General features: G+C 29.5%; 2 protein-coding genes across 2 annotated transcripts; both read left to right on the forward strand.

The window, feature by feature from the left end:
• Positions 1–6,206: 6,206 nt before the first annotated feature.
• Positions 6,207–8,249, forward strand: LOC107867163 (probable WRKY transcription factor 7). Its single transcript, XM_016713297.2, has 3 exons — positions 6,207–7,230; positions 7,518–7,643; positions 7,832–8,249. The coding sequence occupies exons 1-3, from the start codon at positions 6,467–6,469 to the stop codon at positions 7,992–7,994; spliced, it is 1,053 nt and encodes a 350-aa protein (XP_016568783.1). The 5' UTR covers positions 6,207–6,466; the 3' UTR covers positions 7,995–8,249.
• Positions 8,250–14,097: 5,848 nt separating this feature from the next.
• On the forward strand, positions 14,098–15,807 carry LOC107869445 (uncharacterized protein At4g06744). The gene has a single exon (XM_016715980.2). It carries the CDS (start codon positions 14,511–14,513, stop codon positions 15,666–15,668), a length of 1,158 nt encoding a protein of 385 aa, XP_016571466.1. The 5' UTR covers positions 14,098–14,510; the 3' UTR covers positions 15,669–15,807.
• The last annotated feature ends 5,864 nt before the right edge of the window (positions 15,808–21,671 follow it).

Below are 21,671 nucleotides of genomic sequence, written 5' to 3' on the forward strand. Positions count from 1 at the left end.
CATCAAGGTTGACAATCCACCCAACTACTTCAATAACACCCCTCCTAAAATCTTCAACTTTGTCAACTTTAACTTTTCTTTTTCCGTTTTAAAATCTCATTCTCTTCTCTCGAGATACGTTACATTATTACATCATTCGTTTTTGCTTTTTCCTTCCCTTTTTTTCTTTCTTTTAAAAACAACTTAAGCCCCCAATGATTCCTAGGTTTGAACTACTACAATTATTTTATCAACAAAAAGATCAACTTGACAAATTAAAGTAGTACTAGTAACAAAAATAATTAATTAAAACTAAAATAAATAAATATCCTTTCCGTGCCAATCAGGTGCTTTACTCTCTTTTTTAATTTGTTTTCAAAATTTTACGTGACAAATTTCAAATCACAAGATTGAAAAAATTATACAAATAACTTCGATATAAAATCTCGCTTTATGTCTTAAAACTTTGTAATCAGTCAAATAAAACAGTTAAATAAATTAAGATAAATGGTATGGTATACACTTCATTTAAAATGATTGAATTTATACGCAAATCTAACAAGAAATTATGTCTTTCACTTGTTGACAATTGTACAATTTGGTAAAATGATCCCCTAGTAGATTTGAGAATATTGTGTCTAATAGGTAGGGGTCCTACATTGTTCATTTGGTGTAGGACAACAATCATTTTTTAAAATATATTTTAATATTCTATTATGGGTTTCGTCAAGATTCACAAGAGGAAATTCAAACAAGAGTACAAAAAACGAAAGTCACCCTTCCCAAAGGATACATACAAATATACAAAAGAGAAAGAAGAAAAAAGAATCCCATGTGAGCTGTGACCAAGTGTTAGGAGTATTTTGTGTGGTTTCAATTTCAAGTTTGACGAAGACAGAGCATCTAGTAAAGAAGACACCAAAGTAGGTCCCAAAAGACTTTCCCGTTTCGAGTTAGAATTTTTATTGATGAATTTACAATTAAACATACCAATTAATCGAAGAAATTAAATATTTATTCTATATATATATAAAAAGAAAAAAATTCTTAAACATACATAAATAATATAATTTTTCGTCAAAATTTTTTTGGATGAACCCCTGAATAAATTATGGCTTCGCCTTTGCTCGTAATGAAGGTAATGATTGAGATCTCTTATTAACGAGGAACCACAAATAATTGAGGGTAAATTTAAGTTGATTCATAAATAATTGGAAAAACCATATGTTTAGTCCTTGTGTTATTATATTATTCATATTTTAGTCCTTGTGATACTCAGTTAAGCTCATTTGACCTTTAGTTAAGTAGTGTGTAGTCCTTGAATTAAATGACAACAAATAATATAACGATTTATTGAATTGCATGGGGACATATTAGATATTTCATCTTGCTTTTATTGCATAAACTTGAAATTTTACAAGAAATCGAAGCATTTTATTTCTCCAATCTTTTTTCTTGTTCCATTTTAAAAAAATTGAAATACACTCACGTAGAGAAAGTTGATATTAATAAGAAATATGTTATTTATACAACAAAGAAAAATCAAAGCAGTAAAGAAAAATGGAGTTAATTCCTCATATTGTCATTGAACTATTGACAATATCCCACAAAAGTTATTTTTTATTTTTTATGACAAAAATGTCACCCAACTATTAGTTTATCTCTTATATTGTTATCCTAACATTTTAAGCTACTAAACTCACTTAATTTTCTAAAGTAATGTTTTAAATTCAATTTTAATGACGTATTCATTAAATTATACCACCTAATACAGAATAAAAAAAGATTTTAGCATACAAGCAATAAAATCCATCAAATTCTAGTATAAAAGCAATAAATCCACCAAAATAAAATAGATCTTGAATAAAGATAAATTATACATGATGAAAATAACTTTAAAAACTTTTAGAAAAATATGAGATTTTATAAGACCATTTTTTTTAGTTTTTAAGGGGTCACTCTCTCTGCTTCATATTATTTATCTACTTTTCTCTACACGTTCCATATAAAATTATAAATAAGAAGGATAATTTTACTAATTTACCTTATAATTTTTTAATATATTCTATTAGTGTTTTAATAAATACTAAAATATAACAATATAAGAATTTGTTTGAAACTTTATTATATTTATACTTTGAAAAAGAATTAATATAAAGATAAATAATAATTAAATTTTAGTCTATAAATTGACAAATGACATAGAATATATGGAACAAAAAATAGGTTAATACTTCCCTCATTCTTAAATAAGTGAACAAAAGCAAAATATAAACTAAGATAATTTAACATGTATATTTTAAAATTGTATATCTATTTTACAAATTTATTAAATGTATACATATTAATAATATAGAACTCATTAATTTAAAAATAAAATAAAATTCAAAATTCATAAAGTTCAAATTCTGACTCAATAAGTCAATAAGTGAAACTGTATAGAGAAAAATCTATAAATAATATGAAATGGAGTAAGCGTCCACTTTTCTTTAAAATAGTTCTATAAATCTCATGTATTTTTCTTATTTTTTTTTTTTAAATCTCAATATGTCTAATTTTTGTTTATTTAAAATATATATTTCATTTTGGTGAATTTTATTGCTTTTTATATTAGACCTATTTTTTGTTATGTATTTATGTGGTATAATTTAATGAATTTGTCATAAATTTAAACTTAATTAAGTGAGTTTAGTAGCTTAAAATGCTAGAATGACAACATAAGAGATAAACTAATAGTTGGGTGACATTATTGTCATAAAAATAACAAAAATGACTTTTACGAGATATTATTAATAGTTCAATAACAATATATGAGGAATTAACTCAGAAAAATGATTCTACTTGCACACGATTCAGAGACGAGTTTCGAAGATAACTATTTTTTTTTTTTTGATTGATTTAAAGAAAGAAAGAAAGAAATAGACTTAATTCTCCCCAATTCCTCCCCCCTCCATTTCAACGCGAACATTTCTTCTTCTTTTTTCTCAGAAGATAACCCACTAAAATTTATTTTATAAGAATTAATTCACGGAATATAACCACACTAGAAATATAAATACATGTTTTATCTCTCTGTAATTTAACAGATTGTTATTTTATTTAATATCCGTTACTTGAAGGACTAAAATCACACATATTACTTAATTAAAGATCAAATAAAATAACACAAGAACTAAAAATATTTCTTTCCCTAAATAATTATGATATACTTATAAACAAATTTTAAAAACGAAAAAAAGTTGTTCTATTAATCATAGTTGAGGAACAAATCTGAATCAATCCACCAACGATAAAGGAAAAAATTTAGTGAAAATCCCAAAAGAGGGTAAAGTTATTTTATTTCCAATTTTGAGGGGCAAATTTGAGTCATTCTACTAAAAATAAGGGGTATATTTAGGACAAAATTCAAATAAATGCCAAATTGAATCTACCCATAGTTGAAGTGTAAGTTTGAGTCAATCCACTAATGATAAGGGCATTTTTAGAATCAAATTCAAGCAAAAATAATCCATTTATACACCTCCTCCATTTCGTTTTAGTTAATTTTTTTTCTAAAAATATTTATTTTAATTTAGTTATTTTTTTGATGAAATTTTTTTTTTATTATATTTTTTCAATACTATCTTCAACATTAAATGACTAAATAAAGTATATTTACTCAAATTTATATTTTTAAAATATAATTAATAAAGTTAATTTGATAAAATAAACTCCTAATCAATATTTTTTTTATGGGTGTGCCAACTAATATAAAACGGAAAAAGTAGTTGAAGCTTGAAGGACATCTTTGACCCCTTTTCCATGAATTTAATCAATTATAATTTTTTGGAAGACAACATAAATGTAAATGTTATAAAAATTAATTTCCTTTGTCTCAATTTGTTAACATTATTTGACCAAACATAAATTTTACGGAAAAAAATGTAAAAACTTGTGAAATTTGTGTTATAAACTTGTTTGCATTCACACCTAACTAGAGATTTTTAATTCAAATCACAGGAATAATATACTTCTTGACGATGAATTCTTTACTTTCACACTTCATTTTTTATTTTACTCAACCCCTATATTAAGAGAATTTTATTATTTTTTTAATACTATTCTTAATATTAAATGATTACATAAAATTGTACTTTGAAGTTTCATAAAATTATTAAATAAAATTAATTTAGTAAAATATAATTCTAATTAATATTTTTTAAAGTAGTGTGTCAAGTTATCATTGACTAAGCAAAATGAAGTAGAGGGTATACTAAATTCTTAATTTTCATATTTCACTTCTCAAAAATCAAATAAATTAACCGTGATTAGAATTTTTAACTTTTAAATATATATTCATCAAATTAATATGAATACAAGTTGTAACTTGTAGTACATATAGTATATTTTTCTAATAGTCAAATTATAATATTATATAAAATAAAAAACTAAAATTCAATAATTTTTAAAAATATATTGAATAAATAAAGATGAGTGAAAATAGTATTGTCACACATGATATAACTAATACTCTATTCGTTTTAAATTATTGAATATGACACACTCCTTAAAGAATTTTTTTTTAGAACATAAATTATAAATTATTTTTCACTATTATTTTTTTAGTTATACTTAAATTATCTTAATAAAAAAGTGAAGTACTTAAGAATAAAATTAATTTGTTTTAAAATATATTTTTTAAATGAAATGGTGGGGTAGTAAATAAAGGAGGAGGAAAAAGAATTTGGGTAGAGAGTATACCCCATATAGACTTTAGCAATAAAAGATGTTAAAGAGTCAACTCTACCTCACTGGCTCCAACCTCACTCTCATTTTAACCCCCCCAAACTATTTATTCAATACAGTACTATATACCATTCATTCATCTAACGGCTCATTACTTCCTTTTGACTTTCTGCCTCCTGCCCCCTACCCCTATATATTCCCCACCTTCCGTTTCGTCATCTTCCATTTTCCACCGTTTTACCCGTTAACCGGTCCCTCACAACAACCTAAAATAAAACCTCTTAGTCAATGCCCTCTTTTTCTCTCCTAACAACTAATGACTAATCAACTCATACTGCTAACCCTTTAACTTGACTTCGCTTTGTATTTATGTTGTTTAATTTTGATTGTATATAAATAAATATTTTAATTTGTACAAATTAAATTAAATATATATATATATATATATATATATATTTTACATGACATTTTACATGATTAATTTGTATCATATGTGATATTTTTTGTGTATTATGTCACATAATATATATATATACTTTTTTGAAGGTAGCGACATGAACTGCGTACATTCTACTCTTTTCAGATCTCACTTTATGAGAATACACTAGGTTTGTTGTTGTATATATATATATGTCTGTTTATTTGATTTTATATAAATTTAAATTTTTATTTATGCACATACAAACCTGAAAGTCACATTAACAGAATTAGGAATTTGACGAATAATGTATAAATTTTCTTTATACACTCATAACAATTAAGATTTAACCTATATACACAATATAATTTTTTGATAAAGGATGTTCATTTGACTACTCTCAATTGTAGGCAGCTTCATGCACGAAAGATCATAAATATTAGTTGAGATCAAGTTAAATGCCATATTTATATATCGTATCAATAATCAACTCATTTATATTGAAATCAATAGTGGGTTGTGTGGTAATTAATTTGAAGGTGAATTAGGCGAATATTAAATTTTATGTAAGTACTATTTGATTTGATAATTGGTTATGCAATTAAATTTTATGTAAGTTATACATATATAAAATTAATAGTGCTTAATTTTAAATTTAAAAGCCACATAGGGGGGTATCTATATATTATATTCTACAAAACAAAAGATAGAATAATTAATATATGAATAATAAATCTTACATGAATTTCGTTATAACTAATATCAATATTGTTAATATCTACATAGTTTTAATCAACTATCAAATCAGTCCAGATTATTATGGTGTAATCAGTAATAAATTATAGATTTTTTAAAGAAAAAAGTTGAAAAGGGAAAGAGAGAAATTAAGATGAGATTATAAAGTAAAGAACTAAATTTTTATCAATAAAATAAAAATCTAATAATCAACTAACTTGATTTGAGTTAAGGTATTATAAAAATCTCTTCATTAAAAATTTTGAGTTTTTAACATTCTTTTTAAAATCTTATTAATTAGAGGCCTGGATTCAAAACCTATAAATATCTAATCTTAAATGACCAAATTAAAAAAAGGAAAAAGGTTGTTTACATTGAAGAAAGCTACAAAATAAAAATAGAGAAAAAGATAAAAGAAAAAGAGAAAAAGAGGGCATCATAAGTTTGACTATCTTCCCCCCATTGATTAGAATAAGAATTGTCCTCCATTTTCTCTCTCTCTTTCCCTCTATATATTCCTTCATCTTCATTATCTTCTACCCCTCCCCTTCACTCTTCTCACAAACTTCCTTTCCCTTTTTGCCCTTTTGTTCCATGTTGTTGTAAAACATGGCTGTAGAATTAATGTCCACTGGTTATAGACCCAATAATTTCTCATCAAAAATGGAAGAAAATTCCGTGCAAGAAGCTGCTGCTGCCGGCCTTCAAAGCGTTGAGAAATTAATCCGGTTGCTTTCTCAATCCCAACAACAACAACAACAAAATCATCAGCAACAAACAAATTTTCAGAATTCATCGTCGAATGATTATCAGGTTGTTGCTGATGTTGCTGTTAACAAATTCAAAAAGTTCATTTCGTTACTTGACAAAAATCGTACTGGACATGCCAGATTTCGTCGTGGTCCAATTACTTCTCCTCCTCCACCCCCACCTCCGCCGCCAGTTCCAGCTAAACCCCAGCAGAACAAGCAACAAATGGAGGAATCTGAAAAGCAACAATCTAGTGCTACAAAAATTTACTGTCCAACTCCCATACAAAGATTACCACCGTTACCACACAACCACCATCAACAAATACTAATCAAAAATGGATCGATCGAGAGAAAAGAAGCAGCGTCATCTACAACTATTAATTTTGCTTCTCCGTCACCGGCAACTTCCTTCATGTCGTCGTTAACAGGAGAAACGGAGAGTTTACAGAACTCTTTGTCTTCCGGATTTCAAATTACGAATCTTTCTCAGGTCTCTTCCGCCGGCCGGCCGCCGATTTCGACTTCTTCATTCAAGAGAAAGTGTAGTTCTATGGACGATATTGCCCTCAAGTGTAACAGCGCCGGTGGATCCTCCGGCCGTTGCCACTGCCCTAAGAAAAGGTAAAAAAATCAACCACAAGATTTGATCTTTTTATTTTAATTTACGTGAGACATAGTTTGAAATTTTCAGATTTATACCTCTAATATAGAAACTTTATGTTTGAAAGTCAAGTGTAAAGTATTACTATAAATTACAGTTCAACATCTTAAAACATCCAAAAAAGTTCGATCATATAAGAACTTGCTTGACTTTTAGAATTTTAACTGTTATACGTAATCGAGATAGATGAAGTATTTATTTTTGTTGACTTTTGAATGGATTTGTGACAAATTAAAAATTTATTCAGGAAATCAAGAGTCAAAAGGGTAGTGAGAGTTCCTGCAATTAGCATGAAAATGGCTGATATTCCACCTGATGATTATTCATGGAGAAAGTATGGTCAAAAACCCATCAAGGGTTCTCCTCATCCCAGGTCAGTTTACGCGAATAATCCGGCAGATTTACTGTTTACTTTTTAGTAAATTATATGTCGATTGACTATTTTTAATCTAGTCAGTTGAGTTATTAGTTGGATGAGCGGTTATTTAGGTTAATTTTTTAAAGTTGAATTTGAGATTAGTTTTGGAATCTAAATTTTTGTGGTTCTTGAAAAATTTTCAGGGGATATTACAAATGTAGCAGTGTACGAGGATGTCCTGCACGTAAACATGTAGAAAGAGCATTAGATGATCCAGCTATGTTGATTGTTACATATGAAGGAGAACACAATCATTCCCATTCCATTACAGAAACACCAGCAACTCATGTTCTTGAATCATCTTAAATCCTTGATGATGATAAAAATCAAATTTCCCCTAAATCATCAACGGCTCAGATCTTCTTGGAAAATGTGAAGAGTAAATCAGCACCGTTCATCTAATGGTCAACGCCTAGAGGAAACATTTGTTTAATTTTTATTCTCTTTGTGTATTTGTCGTTGAAAAACCTTTGATTTTGCGTGGAAAAAATTGAAAAAGGAGATAGAGAGAGCAAATTGTGGATTTGGTGGGAATTGAATCATGCAACATTTTAGTGGGTATTTTCTTTTTCTTTCTTTTTTTAATTTTAATACTATAGTCTATACATATCTTGTTGGAAGATTATTTTTTGTTTGTTTAATTTGTAATGGGGTGCTGATTTGACGTTTAATTATTTATACACGTTAGGTTGGTTCTAGCAAGGAAGTCCACTTATTCCAGCTTCCACTAAAAAACAATAAACAAATAATTATAAGGGATAATTAATTTTAGAATGAGGTATGTTTGGTTGAGATAAAATGAAAAATATAATTTATTTTAAGATTAATTGTCTTGACATTATACTTATAATGTTATCTTTATTTTATCTTGAAAGTGGAATAACTATATTCTCAAGATAAATGATTTCCAGTAACATATTTCAGCTAAACGACCCCTAATAGTTAGTCAATGGGAAATAGGATTAAAGAATTTAATCAAGTTGGGATTAGTCTAATCAAGAACGTGTCGTAAGTGGGACGTTTGACAAACTTTAAAGATATATTTTTATATAAAAAGAATATTTTATTTAATGGGAAAATGGGTGGGTGTTACATCAGTTTGGACTTTTTTGAGGTAGTGTTGTTTTATATCATTATTCAAATGTATAGTCCAGCTAATTGTCTATAAATTATTTTTGTCTAATCAATTATTTTCCAAGAATAATAATTGAGGGGAAGATGTTGGTTCGAGATGAATCTTTGGAAATTAATATTTGTGGATTGACCCAAAGACAGATAACGATTTGGGTGGTGTACGTGGGTCACAACTTGCACAAATTTATGTATATGTGCAAAGTCAATATGAAGAGAACTAGTTGATGAAATTAGATAAAACTCATAATAATTAAAAGTTTAATTTTATAGACACAAAAAGACCTTAGGTTTCTTTAATGTAAAATTTGGTAAAATAATCACTATTCGATGTATATGCTGTGAACTAGTTTAATGATTGAGATGTGGGTAAGTTAAGACTCATAATTTTTAAAAAAGAGAATCATTTGATTTTTCAATGGTCTACCTATTTTGTATCATTATAAAAATGTTTAGTGGATCTTTGACAATTTTAAGCATTAAACAAAAAAGATAGCTTCTAGATGTACGTATTTTTTTGTTCATTTTATTTGTTTATATTTAACTTAATATATTTTTTAAGAAGTGAAGAAATAACTAAGGGTGCATTTTTTTTATTTTTTTTAAGATTTAGTCATCTGAATCTAAATGAATATCTGAATGATTAAAATATTATCTTTAGATCTGAAAAATGAATGATTAAGACTGTTTGTTTTTCAACATCTGAATATACAAAAAAAAAAATTATTTATATATATAATGAAACAAAAAATACAATTCAAATAAAAAACTAAATATATATCAGAAAAATATGTAATTTAATACAACAAAATTATTATTTGATTGAAAAAAATATATTTATGTTTGTTAGTGATGGTGGAGATGATTTATAATGGTGGTTACGGTGATAATGATTGATGTTAGTGATTAGTAATGTTAGTAGTGATAGTTGTGATGGTTGGTATTGTAGTGACTGTTATGATGGTGGCGGTTGATAGTGATGGTGGTTGTGATGTGACGTTGCTTGATGTTAGTAATTTGAGGTGTTGATTGTGATGGCGAAAAAATGAATGAATAATGGTTGACAAAGTGTTGGTACTAGTTGGAGATATTGTTATTAGTTGTGATGGTGGAGATGGTTGATAGTAGAGATAAATTGTAGCGATAATAGTAATAAGTGAGGGTAGAGGTGACGTTACTAGTAATAATGGTGGTGGTCGCCGAAGAATGTGTGGAAGTTGTGATGTATTAGTGGTAGTTAACAGTGGTGTTAGTTGTGATAGATGAGTTGGTCGATAGTAGAGATTGACCGGTAATGATTGATGATGGTGGTGGTGTTGATGGCGATGGTGGCGTTAAATATAATTAGAATAATAGAGGTAGCAGGTGTGGTAGCGATTAACAATAGTGATTGGTAGCGATATTTGTTGTCGATGGTGGAGGTGGATGATGGTTGACAATGATGACGGTAGCAAGGTGGTGACTGATGATTATGAATAGAGTGGCGTTGAATATTATCCAACACCAGAATACCTCTTCAGATTTATTAAGATTTGATTCTAGATATGAAAGATTAAGAGTTATTCAGACATATTAAGAGCTAAAATCTTAATAAAAAATAAATATACTTGATGATCTGAAGTCCGAATCATTCAGATTCAGACCTCCATTAAGTGCAAACAAATGAGTCATAAGTTTACTATGTTATTTTAAGAGTAAATCACGAACTAAAATGATAAATAATTTTTAATTTCCAAATTAAATAAATAAAAATAAATATTTACTTTAATATAAGAAACAAATAAAAATAGACGATTGAATAATAGATGGATCACATGTGGAGAAATGAACCTGCCCTATATAACCAAATAGATAACTTCATTTTTTGGTCGACGTACTTTTTTCCTTCTATTTATTTGTCTTGGTCAAATTACAAGAACCCTCCTTTGGATGGTGGAGTAGTTTATTTTGGTATCCTATGCAATATTCTTGGATCCTTGTATGACTTTTTATTTTTATATTTACTTTAGTACTATTGTTTCTTCCACCTTCTCCCTCCTTTTTTTTTTCCCTCCATAGTAAGTTGGAAATTACTCCCTCCGTCTTAAATTACTCGTTCCAAATTTTTTAATTTAATATTTTATTTTACTTATCTTTTTTCATTAATCAAGACAAGACAATTTTTTTTTCTTCATGTTTTACCCTTTGCATTAAATACTTTTTCTTCAAATTAAATTGTAAACATCATTTAATAGAGATATTATGATAAATTAGGCATCTTATTAATTATTTTTTTAATCAAATGTGTCATCTCAATTTGAAACTGATAATTTGGGAGGGAGGGAGTAAAAGATAGGAGTCACGTAGGCTTGCGGTTTTAAAGTCAATACATTGAACTTAACTCTATTATCTGGTGAACTTTCATTTTTTTTTTAAAAAAAAAAGAAAAAAGAAGAACTTATATCTGGGGCGAATAACACACAAAACTATAATGACTTATAGTTTAACGCTAAGGAGGGCGAATAAAAAATAAATACCTAAAAAAAAGATAGTTGGATTTTCTCAAAATGAACACACATGTTCAATCGTGTTACAATTCGTTAAAATACATCAATAGTATAATTTTTAGTTTATATATATATTGTAAGAATATTAACATACTAAACTAAGATAAAACATGATATTGGGAATAAAACATGATATCAGGACTGGAATACACATAAAGATATTTAGATTAGTAATTACAGAGTAAGTACAGCCACGTATCTCATTGAACATATATAATATTGCATATAATATGTTAATATGAAATAACTCGATAGTGTGTTTATCTAAGGGCTAAAGAGGGGTCATCTACAATTAATGACGAACTTTCCCATTAGGGACCTCATCAGGTTGAGCTTACACCGACCATCACCTTAGATTTACGAAATACATATAATCTACATCAAAATAATCTATTATCACACTCATAATTGACCTCGTGTTATGGACTAAATCAAATCCGAAACCGGAAGGTTTAAAATATAATTGTTTTTTTAATAACATAAGCTCATTTTTCTTAGATTATAAGTTAATCCAAACAAGAATATGTGAAAGTGAAAGTTAATGTTGAAAATTTGAGTCAGAAGGAGAACAGTATGGTACGTTGATTAGTCAAATTTGGGCTGTAGTGGCGTCCTCTTTCATTGTCGGGACTGGCGATGGGTCAATTTTTATCTTTGATAACCAAAAAACAAAAAATGAATTTGAATGTATGGTAGTTTGCTACATTGTAACTTTCATTTTGACTACTTTTGGGATACAGTGGTAAAGTCAAAAATTCGAGTTCAAGATTTATAGTATGTATTATATAAATATATATATACATATAAAAAATTAATATTTAATTTAATTTAATTTATATAATATTATTTTTTGACGACCTTCAGTCATAGCTATCTATGCCCCTGCAGGTTTCTGCGGGGACTGAAGAACAGGTTCTTACAGTCTTGCAATTGGTCTAGTCAATATTCAAACTCCTTTAAGTTCTACCTTAATTCAACACGTCGAAGTTGTCCCATGATGTAATTGCTTTTATATATCTATTTGAATAAAATTAGCCCATATATAGAACACATTCATACAAGTGAGCTAAACTAGTTTATGCTTGAAGAATTAATAATGGTTATTGGTGTTTTGACTTTATTACATCCATACGTTCACAAATGAGGAAAGAAAGATATTTTACGTTCTACGTAACTGCGTAAAATTCACAAATAGCTATTTTTCAAATTAATGTAATTGGAAAATAAATATTGTCATGGAGTTTTCGATTTTTTCAGTGAAACTCTTGATATTGTTATTGAAGACGATAATTATTTTTAAAAACATAGTTGAAAAGTGGCATATAAATGCTATTTCTACAAATTCTGTCATCTCAATTGGGTAATTGGTCTTTACTTGGGGATGCATACAAGAGATTGCCAATTGGGCCTATCCAGTTACTTGAAAATCTATGACCATGTTGTGGAGATAATTTGTGCTTGGAACTCAAGGCCCATTAACCATGTTTTGGGTTATGGTTGAAGTGACTCCAAACAAGTAAAGCCTGCACAGTAGTAGTTTGAGTGGGGTTGGTTGATCAATCTCTGTGTTTAATCTATCTATATTGGCTAGGAAAAGTAAACAGTAACTTTACTCATCGTAAGTTGGATTTTAAGGAAAGTTTTTGTAACTTTTATACATAGTTAAGTGACTTTGGTGAAACAAAAAACCTTAATTACGAGTGTAATTTACCGTATTACTCGCTGACTATTTGTGTAACTATCCTTTTCCATTTTTCAATTGTTGCGTACCTTAATTAGGTGTTTTCTATGGAAATGTTTGTTTCCTCCTGTTTCCACCACTTATGTAAAGAAAGAATGATCTGATCTTAACCAAATAATCAGATATATATATATCAAGTTTGAAATGTTTTGGTAATGTTGTCTTGTTCTGATTATGTTAATCTTCAAGTTTTTGCTGGATGTAATGAAAAAGGAAGTTCTCGACCTCAGACTTTCTTGATTGATCTTCTCATATATCACTAAGTACATCTAATCCAAAAGAAAGAAAAGTGACCATATATATGATGCGCTAATGATTCTCATGACGAGTGTTATTTTGAGTTAAGCAACAATGAATGGGTCGCTATTATTCGGTTGTTGCTAGGGACCAGAGTGCTTTTCATTATTAAAACTGGCAAATAAAGAAGATGTCATGTTCCCTTTTTGACATTTTTCGTTATTGGTTTGGCCATCAGTAGCAGACTTCAATAATTATACGAGCCTTTTCTTCGGCATTTATATAGTACAAATAAATCTTTTATACCAACTCGACGCTTAGTGTTGACTACAACAACTATGAATGTAGTGGCACGTTCATTATATTTCAGTATTTGTTGCAATCCAGTCAACTCGTTAGTAGAGATAGAGTCAAGATTTGAAGTCTATATATGCAAAAGACAAAGCTTTTGATTTGACATATGTATATGTATGTAGTTGTATACGTTGAAAAACTATCATAGATTTTAGAAGGATCTCTCAAACATATCTACTGGAATTGGTTTGGATGCCCCTTAGGCGGCATTCCCTTGAGCATCAACCGAGATCAAGTCTAGGCCACTGCATAGTGGTACCAAAACATCTAGTCAATAAAACGAGCTTCATTGAGTTATGCTATTAAATTTCTATTTATACGGTAAAACATCACATGAAACGATATTGCATAAATATTTGATGACGTCTCTGTACTTCTTAAATCATGTGTCCGTCTCTGATTACTGTTATTGAAATCTGATAGTGGCGGCCAAGAGATAACAAAAAAATGTCAAAAAGGTAACATGGTATCTTCCTTATTGTACTACTATTTTTTATAATGAAAAGCACTCTGGTCCCTGGCCAGTGGCCACAACCAAATAGTGACCCTTCTTTTTGCACGGTCTCAAAATTTTAAAACACTCAAGATTGGTTGGTTAATAAAGTTGAGCCTTTTCTTGTTACTATATGAATTTATTAATAACACTTTTGTCTTATTAAAAAATGTATCCATTACCTCTTGTTAATTGTTGTGACCAATCCACACAAAAAGTAATTAATCTAGACTATAGCATATAAGTATTCTTAATTTCCTTTCCATGCATACTGAACTTTATTGGTTTGTTCTCTATTTTCTTTTTCTTGTTTTTGAGAGATGATGAACAGTACTACTATCAAATTTCTTATACTTTTCTTCAGTGTTACAGTAGCACAACCACTAAAAGGACAAAACCAATTGATTTTGGCAGATCAAAGACTTGCTATAGTATACCCCATTATCCAAAACTTCAAGAATACTATCTCTTCTGATCCTTTAGGTGTTACAAAATCTTGGGTTGGTCCAAATATATGTAATTATACTGGTTTTTACTGTGAAAGTCCTCCAGACAACAACTCAGCAATTGCTCTTGCTTCTATTGATTTCAATGGGTTTCAACTTAGCGCTTCGACGCTTGATGGCTTCCTTGATCAGCTTCCAGATATAGCCATTTTTCATGCTAATTCCAACAATTTTGGTGGGAATTTGTCTCCAAATATCGCGAATCTTCCTTATCTCTATGAACTTGATATTAGTAACAACCAATTTTTCGGGCCATTTCCTAGTGCAATTTTGGGCATGAATAGCCTAAATATATTGGATATAAGATTCAATTCTTTCACTGGATCTGTCCCACCTCAACTGTTCACTAAAGATCAACTAGACGCGCTCTTCATCAACAACAACAATTTCATGCAGAGGCTCCCTGATAACATCGCGACAAGTCATGTTACTTATCTTACCTTAGCCAACAACAGATTTTTCGGTCCTATCCCACGTAGTATTTCCAAAATCTTGTCGAGTTTGACAGAGATTTTACTGCTCAACAACTTGTTGAGTGGCTGCCTCCCTTATGAACTAGGATTCTTGAACCAAGCAGTAGTTTTCGATGCTGGCAATAACAGACTCACCGGTCCACTTCCATTCTCATTAGGCTGCTTGGAAAATGTCGAAATCTTGAACTTTGCTGGAAATCAATTGTATGGTGTAGTCCCTGATGTGATTTGTGCCCTGGGGAATTTGGTTAATTTATCGCTGTCCGATAACTATTTTACAGGATTTGGGCCAATTTGTTTGAGATTGATAGAAAATGGAGTGCTTGATTTGAGGAATAATTGTATTCCTGGTCTTCCATTTCAGAGATCAATGGCTGAATGTGTAGCATTTTTTGCTTACCCAAGGTACTGTCCACATATGGTTACATATACTTATATTCCTTGTTGGCTTTCCAATTTCAAAACACCTCCTCTAGATCTCCCTAAATTGGCTCCTTAGCAATCCTTTTTTTTTTTTTTGTAAAATTATTATTTTAAAGTTAAAAGTTTGTATTTTCCATTGAACAAAGTGTGAATGACCAAAACTGTTTGTAAGTTCATCTGACCACATAATGCAATAACATAAGTGTTCATGATGACTCAATTGTCTTTAGGAAATTTACACATTATATTACGATAATACCTACTTCTTTCTGCTTTAATGTGTCCTAATTCATAGACAAGCTTAACACAAACGCATGCTCGAAGAGACCTAATAGGTTCAGTTCATGATATACTGCCAAGTAGGGATAAGAATAATAATCTCGAGATAAAATGTGCTACGTTATTTTGTGATGCTATTTTATTTCGCATTTTGTATTTGGTTATGAATATTAATAGGTCATCGGATTATTTTATCCCATCTTTTATATTAAAATGATGAAATAGATGATGAGATATTCTTGTCTATTCCGATTTGTCCCAACCCCACTAATTAACTACATGATGACCAAAGCATGACAAAACTTCAGCTCAAGTTGCGTAATACGCTTACATATAATTCGTAGTACCACCTAATTATATTTCTCGGACAAGTAAACTATCGTATTAATTTCTACTTGGAAAATTCTGGAGAACACTAAAGTTTATAAACTAGATATTTTAACGCAGCTAGTGGATATCCAGCTCTGAACAGTCCGTCAGAAACAATAACTTATAATTTTATTATAAATATTAATTAAGCTGCTTTGTCATACGACAAATTTAGACCTGTTAACAGGGCCGGGTCGGGTCAATCGGAACCGGCTCGTCACATTTAAATTGTTTGTGGGCCGATTCAGTTTCGGGCTAGGTTAAACGGGTCGATCCAATTTCAGGACCAATAGTAAAATTTCAAGAAACAACCCGGGACCGGCCCACTACATCTAACCAGGTTCAACCCGCCTAAACTCGACCAAAATCGATCCAAAATTCGGTCAAAACTGGTCAAAACAAAAAAAAAATTTAATTTTTTTCTCCAATATACACTATATATACCCACCTATATACATTTTAAATACGTTAAACAATATATTTACACTATATATATAATATATACTACATTAGAATTTTAAAAACATATACACAATTACACATGTATTCGTGTATACGACTATATGTTAGTTAAATATATATACTACTTTAAATAAAACATATACTACAAGATATATACTATAATATATGTACTAATTTATAAAACATATACACATGTATACGTTAAATATATACTACTTTAGAATCTATAAAAAATATATACATATATATACGTATCATTCAATATATATGTACTACTTTAAATAAAACATATACTACGATATATATACTACAATATATACACACTATATATATATATATATATATATATATATAGTTATATACTAATTTATAATACATATACACATGTATACGTTAAATATATACATATATATACGTACCATTCAATATATGTATTACTTTAAATAAAACATATACTACGATATACACACACACACTATATATATAGTTATATACTAATTTATGAAACATATACACATATATACGTTAAATATATACTACTTTTGAGTCTATAGAAAATATATACACATATATACATACCATTCAATATATATGTACTACCTTAAATAAAACATATACTACAATATATACACACATTATATATATAGTTATATACTAATTTATAAAACATATACACATATACGTTAAATATATACTACTTTAGAGTCTATAGAAAATATATACACATATACACATACCATTCAATATATGTATTACTTTAAAAAATATAATAGAACATATAAACACTATATATATACTAATTTATAAAACACATACACATGTATACGTTAAATATATATTACTTTAGAATCTATAGAAAATATATACACATATATACGTATCATTCAATATATGTACTACTTTAAAAAAATATACATACAACATATAAACACTATATATATACTAATTTATTAAACATATACACATGTATACGTTAAATATATACTATTTTAGAGTCTATAGAAAATATATATACATATATACATTAAAACTAAGTATTTAACTTAAACTAGAAATTCAATTTAAATCATTAAATGGAAAAAATTACAAAGTAAGGAGTGAATGAATTTTATATTTTATTGATTGCAAAATGATTCAAAATTTATAATGTACATGAATGAAAAATCTGCAAAGTTCTCATCATTTTTTCCAACTCATCCATATTAGCATTAACAGGAACTTGCATAGGATAGTCAAAGCCAATGGGGGCAAAGCCATGCATTTGACTTGATTGTGCTGAGTTCTCTCTTGAAATCATAATTTATTTAAGATTCTGTTCGTCTTTCGGCTCCACCTCCATTCCTACATTTCTTCGTTCCGCTCTAATCCTATCTCTAAGGCAAACTAGAACATTGATAGTATTGCTTCCCAATGAGTGTCAATTATCTCCAAGTTGTTGTCGTCCCTGACTAAAAGTGTTCTCCGATACAACGGTTGACATTGGAACATTCAATATATCTCTAGTTAACCTTGAAATAATAGGATATTGTGTTTCATTATTCTTCCACCAATCCAACGCGTTGATCCGTCGTCTACGATCCTCTATCGACGTTCGAAGATAATACTTAAGCTCTTTCCGAGAAGTTGCTGTGTAAGTTCCTTCCTCAAAACTGTTCCAAACATTTAAATCATAAACGTAATCAGGAAAACCATTATATGCCGTCATTTTAGAAGATGATGGCTCCTCGAAAGGATGAGGAGCGACAGTTGGAGTGATATTTTGCGGTACAGCTAAATCAAGTAAATCAGCATAATGGTTATATAATTTATCTATGTAAATATTCACATCACTCATAGCCATCCACAAATCTGGTTGTTCTTGCTCTTCATCATCAGAATCATTGTTAGTATTTATCTCTAAGTAAGAATAAATAAGAGTACTAAAGTGACACATAGTATTATATTTCATACACGGATTTAGTATAGCACCAATCAAATAAATAGGAAAAATTGACAAAAAAATATTTTTAAAATTTTACAAACATAGCACCAACAGCTTCCTTGTAACCTTCTTGATTCTTATATTCTTTGAACAAACCAGAAATATCGGCTATATATGCTAAAATATTACAAACAGTAGGATAATAAACACCGAAAAATTCAACCGTAGCTACATAAAAATTTTTCAAAAACTTAATAAGATCATCAATTACAGCCCAATCATAATCATGTAACATACATTCAATCGAATCAGCAAATGAACCACAATGTTAGTTAAAAATTAGTGTAATAAGAACTCTATAAGCATGACAAGTTTTTAAATAATCACACGTAGCATTCCATCTAGTATCACATTCTCTAGACATCAATATCGGTCTAAGTTCATTTTCTTGACATGTAACTTTAAAATTTCTAATTCTTTTTGTTCAATTATTTCCTTGAATAAAGTCAACAGCAAGCCTGACTTTTCAATATAAAGTTCAAAAAATTCAAGATCATCTCTTACAATTAAATTATATATATGACAAGCACGCTTAACATGAAATATTTCAGGTAACGACGGAGAGAGCTTAGCTTTTAACTTTGTAATAGCAGTCTTGTTGTTAGAAGTATTATAAAAAATAATACATAAGACTTTTTTTTCAATACCATAAGATTCTGCAACTTTACTAATCGAATCAGCAATAAATTCTCCAGTATGTCTACGATCTTCATCATACAAAAAGTAAGAATACGTTTTTGCATAACATAATTACTATCTATCCAGTGACAAGTAATAGTTAAATAATCATTTTTATTAACAGCACGATCAAGATCAGAAGTTAGAACTATTCTACATTGAATATTTTTTAATAATGAAGATAAATAAAAAAATATATTGTGAATGAAGTCTAAAAATATCGATCCGACAAGTACTTCTAGGAATACCATTAAATATAGGATTATAAATTACTTGACTATAATGAATAAACGTATCCGAAGAAGGAAAACTGAAAGGCAAACAACCCACATCTACCATTTTTGTTACTTCTTCCCGGTTCCTATATTTATTATAATTCTTAATTACCTGACCGATTGTTGGGTCCATTTTAGTTTGTGTTGGCCCACCAACAGCCTCACCACCTCGTGCAATAAATAACTCTCTTTCGTGATTATCATTTATCTGTCTCATTAACATACCCGTACCCCCTTACTTGCCTCCACTTTTATGCTTATATACTTGTTGACAAATATTACATTGCACCTCAGTATGTCCTACACGTGTAAAAAATTGTCACGCAATACTAGTTGTTCTACGAGCTCTTGGGGTGCGGGGAGGACGGGGAGAGCGATTAACCGATTCAGATCTAACGTTAGTATTTCCTACTACGGGTGTCTCACCAATATTTTCATCATCTTCATCTAAATCAACCGCATCTACTTCATTTTTTCCTTCTATACCGTAATTTTTCTGAGCTTCTAAATAATTCATATCATGAGCACCTACACCTACTTCTTTCTCAAAAGGTTGACTAAGCAGTACCGGTGACACACGGGTATATCTACTATTTGAACTACCTCTACCGTCAGTAATTTACTTTTTACCACCACTACCACTTCTGGGACAATTTTTTTTACACTTTTACTGGCGAGATTTCTTAATTTATCCATAATATACAACAACAATAACAATAAACCAGTGTATTCCCACAAAATGAGGTCTGAGGAGGCCGGTAGAATGTATGCAGTCCATACCACTACCTCCAAAGAAGTAGAGAGATTGTTTCCGATAGACCCCTGACTCACTTGTAAACACTTGTTCCAATGAATCAAACTATATAGAATATTTGAGAATTGAGATTTGGAAGTATCCGAAAGTTGCAACTTTAGAAACTTCCACTTGTACTTTGTAATCGCAAAATTTAAAAATTAAATTGAGCACTTTAGGAAATATATAGAATATTTGAGAATTGAGATTTAAGAGAGCATGAGATTTGAGAGAATGAAAATTGTGTGAAAAATGATTTGAAAGTGTAGGGTATTTCTAGGATTTTTTTTAATTTTAAAAAGTATTTTAAATGATATATTTATTTTTTTTAATGCAAAGGGCCAAGTAGCCGTTTTTTGAGTCCGAACGGTCAAATAGCTGTTGGGCCCAACGGCTACTTTGGCCCAGCGGTCAAAAGCCCCATTTTTTTTTAAAAAAAAAAAAAACTTATCCGGGCCATCCGGTTAATCCCAATTTTAAAATTAACTCAACCCGATACCCGGTACCATACAGCCCGAGGGCTGACCAGGCCGGGTCAAAAAGGATCGGGCCGCTTAAATGGACCGATTTGGACCGGGTCAAATCGGCCCAATTGACACCTTTAATTTCAATCACTGTATCTTTGTTTTCAATGGTTTAATTCATTTGGTTAGTGGATATATAGATGATATAAACTAGCGGAAGAATGTACTTAGTTTTTCTTAAATACATGATATACTGACTCGTTTCAAATTATCAGACACTTTTCGCTTTTGGAGAATCAGTTTAAATTAAAGTTAAATATTATGGTGGCATAGCAACCATATAGGATATGTACTCATGACAAAAATAGGTACTATTTTCTAATTATAGTGGATGATTATTCCAAATTTACTTGCCAAATTTACTAATTCTAGTTTATGAATTTCTAAGAAATTGGCTATTTTTCTATCACAAACCCAAGCTTTCAATCAGACCTCAAACAAAACACCAGATGAAAATGGCGGCATCCAAGTTAGTCACGATTCATAGCAGAATAACAAAGTGGTGAAAATTATTTCTATTAGCTTGTCATAAAATTCGCACTTGTAGATGAATTTCAAGTAAATGAGTTAAGAGTGGGTAGTCTTGCCATTGATTTAGAGGATACAATAGTAAAAATCTACTATTTCAACAAGAATATACACCATAAGGAGAAAAATGAGTCCATAGACCCTCCCAAGTCTTTAATTAAGAAAAGGGGACAAGTGGATTCCACAATCT

The sequence above is a fragment of the Capsicum annuum genome, chromosome 4 (assembly GCF_002878395.1).
Source record: "Capsicum annuum cultivar UCD-10X-F1 chromosome 4, UCD10Xv1.1, whole genome shotgun sequence".
Lineage (NCBI taxonomy): Eukaryota > Viridiplantae > Streptophyta > Magnoliopsida > Solanales > Solanaceae > Capsicum > Capsicum annuum.

Coding starts and splice junctions, on each gene's coding strand:
- LOC107867163 (XM_016713297.2), top strand. CDS start 6,467: ATGGCTGTAGAATTAATGTCCACTGGTTATAGACCCAATAATTTCTCA. Junction 7,231..7,517: donor TGCCACTGCCCTAAGAAAAG/GTAAAAAAATCA, acceptor AAATTTATTCAG/GAAATCAAGAGTCAAAAGGG. Junction 7,644..7,831: donor AAGGGTTCTCCTCATCCCAG/GTCAGTTTACGC, acceptor AAAAATTTTCAG/GGGATATTACAAATGTAGCA.
- LOC107869445 (XM_016715980.2), top strand. CDS start 14,511: ATGATGAACAGTACTACTATCAAATTTCTTATACTTTTCTTCAGTGTT.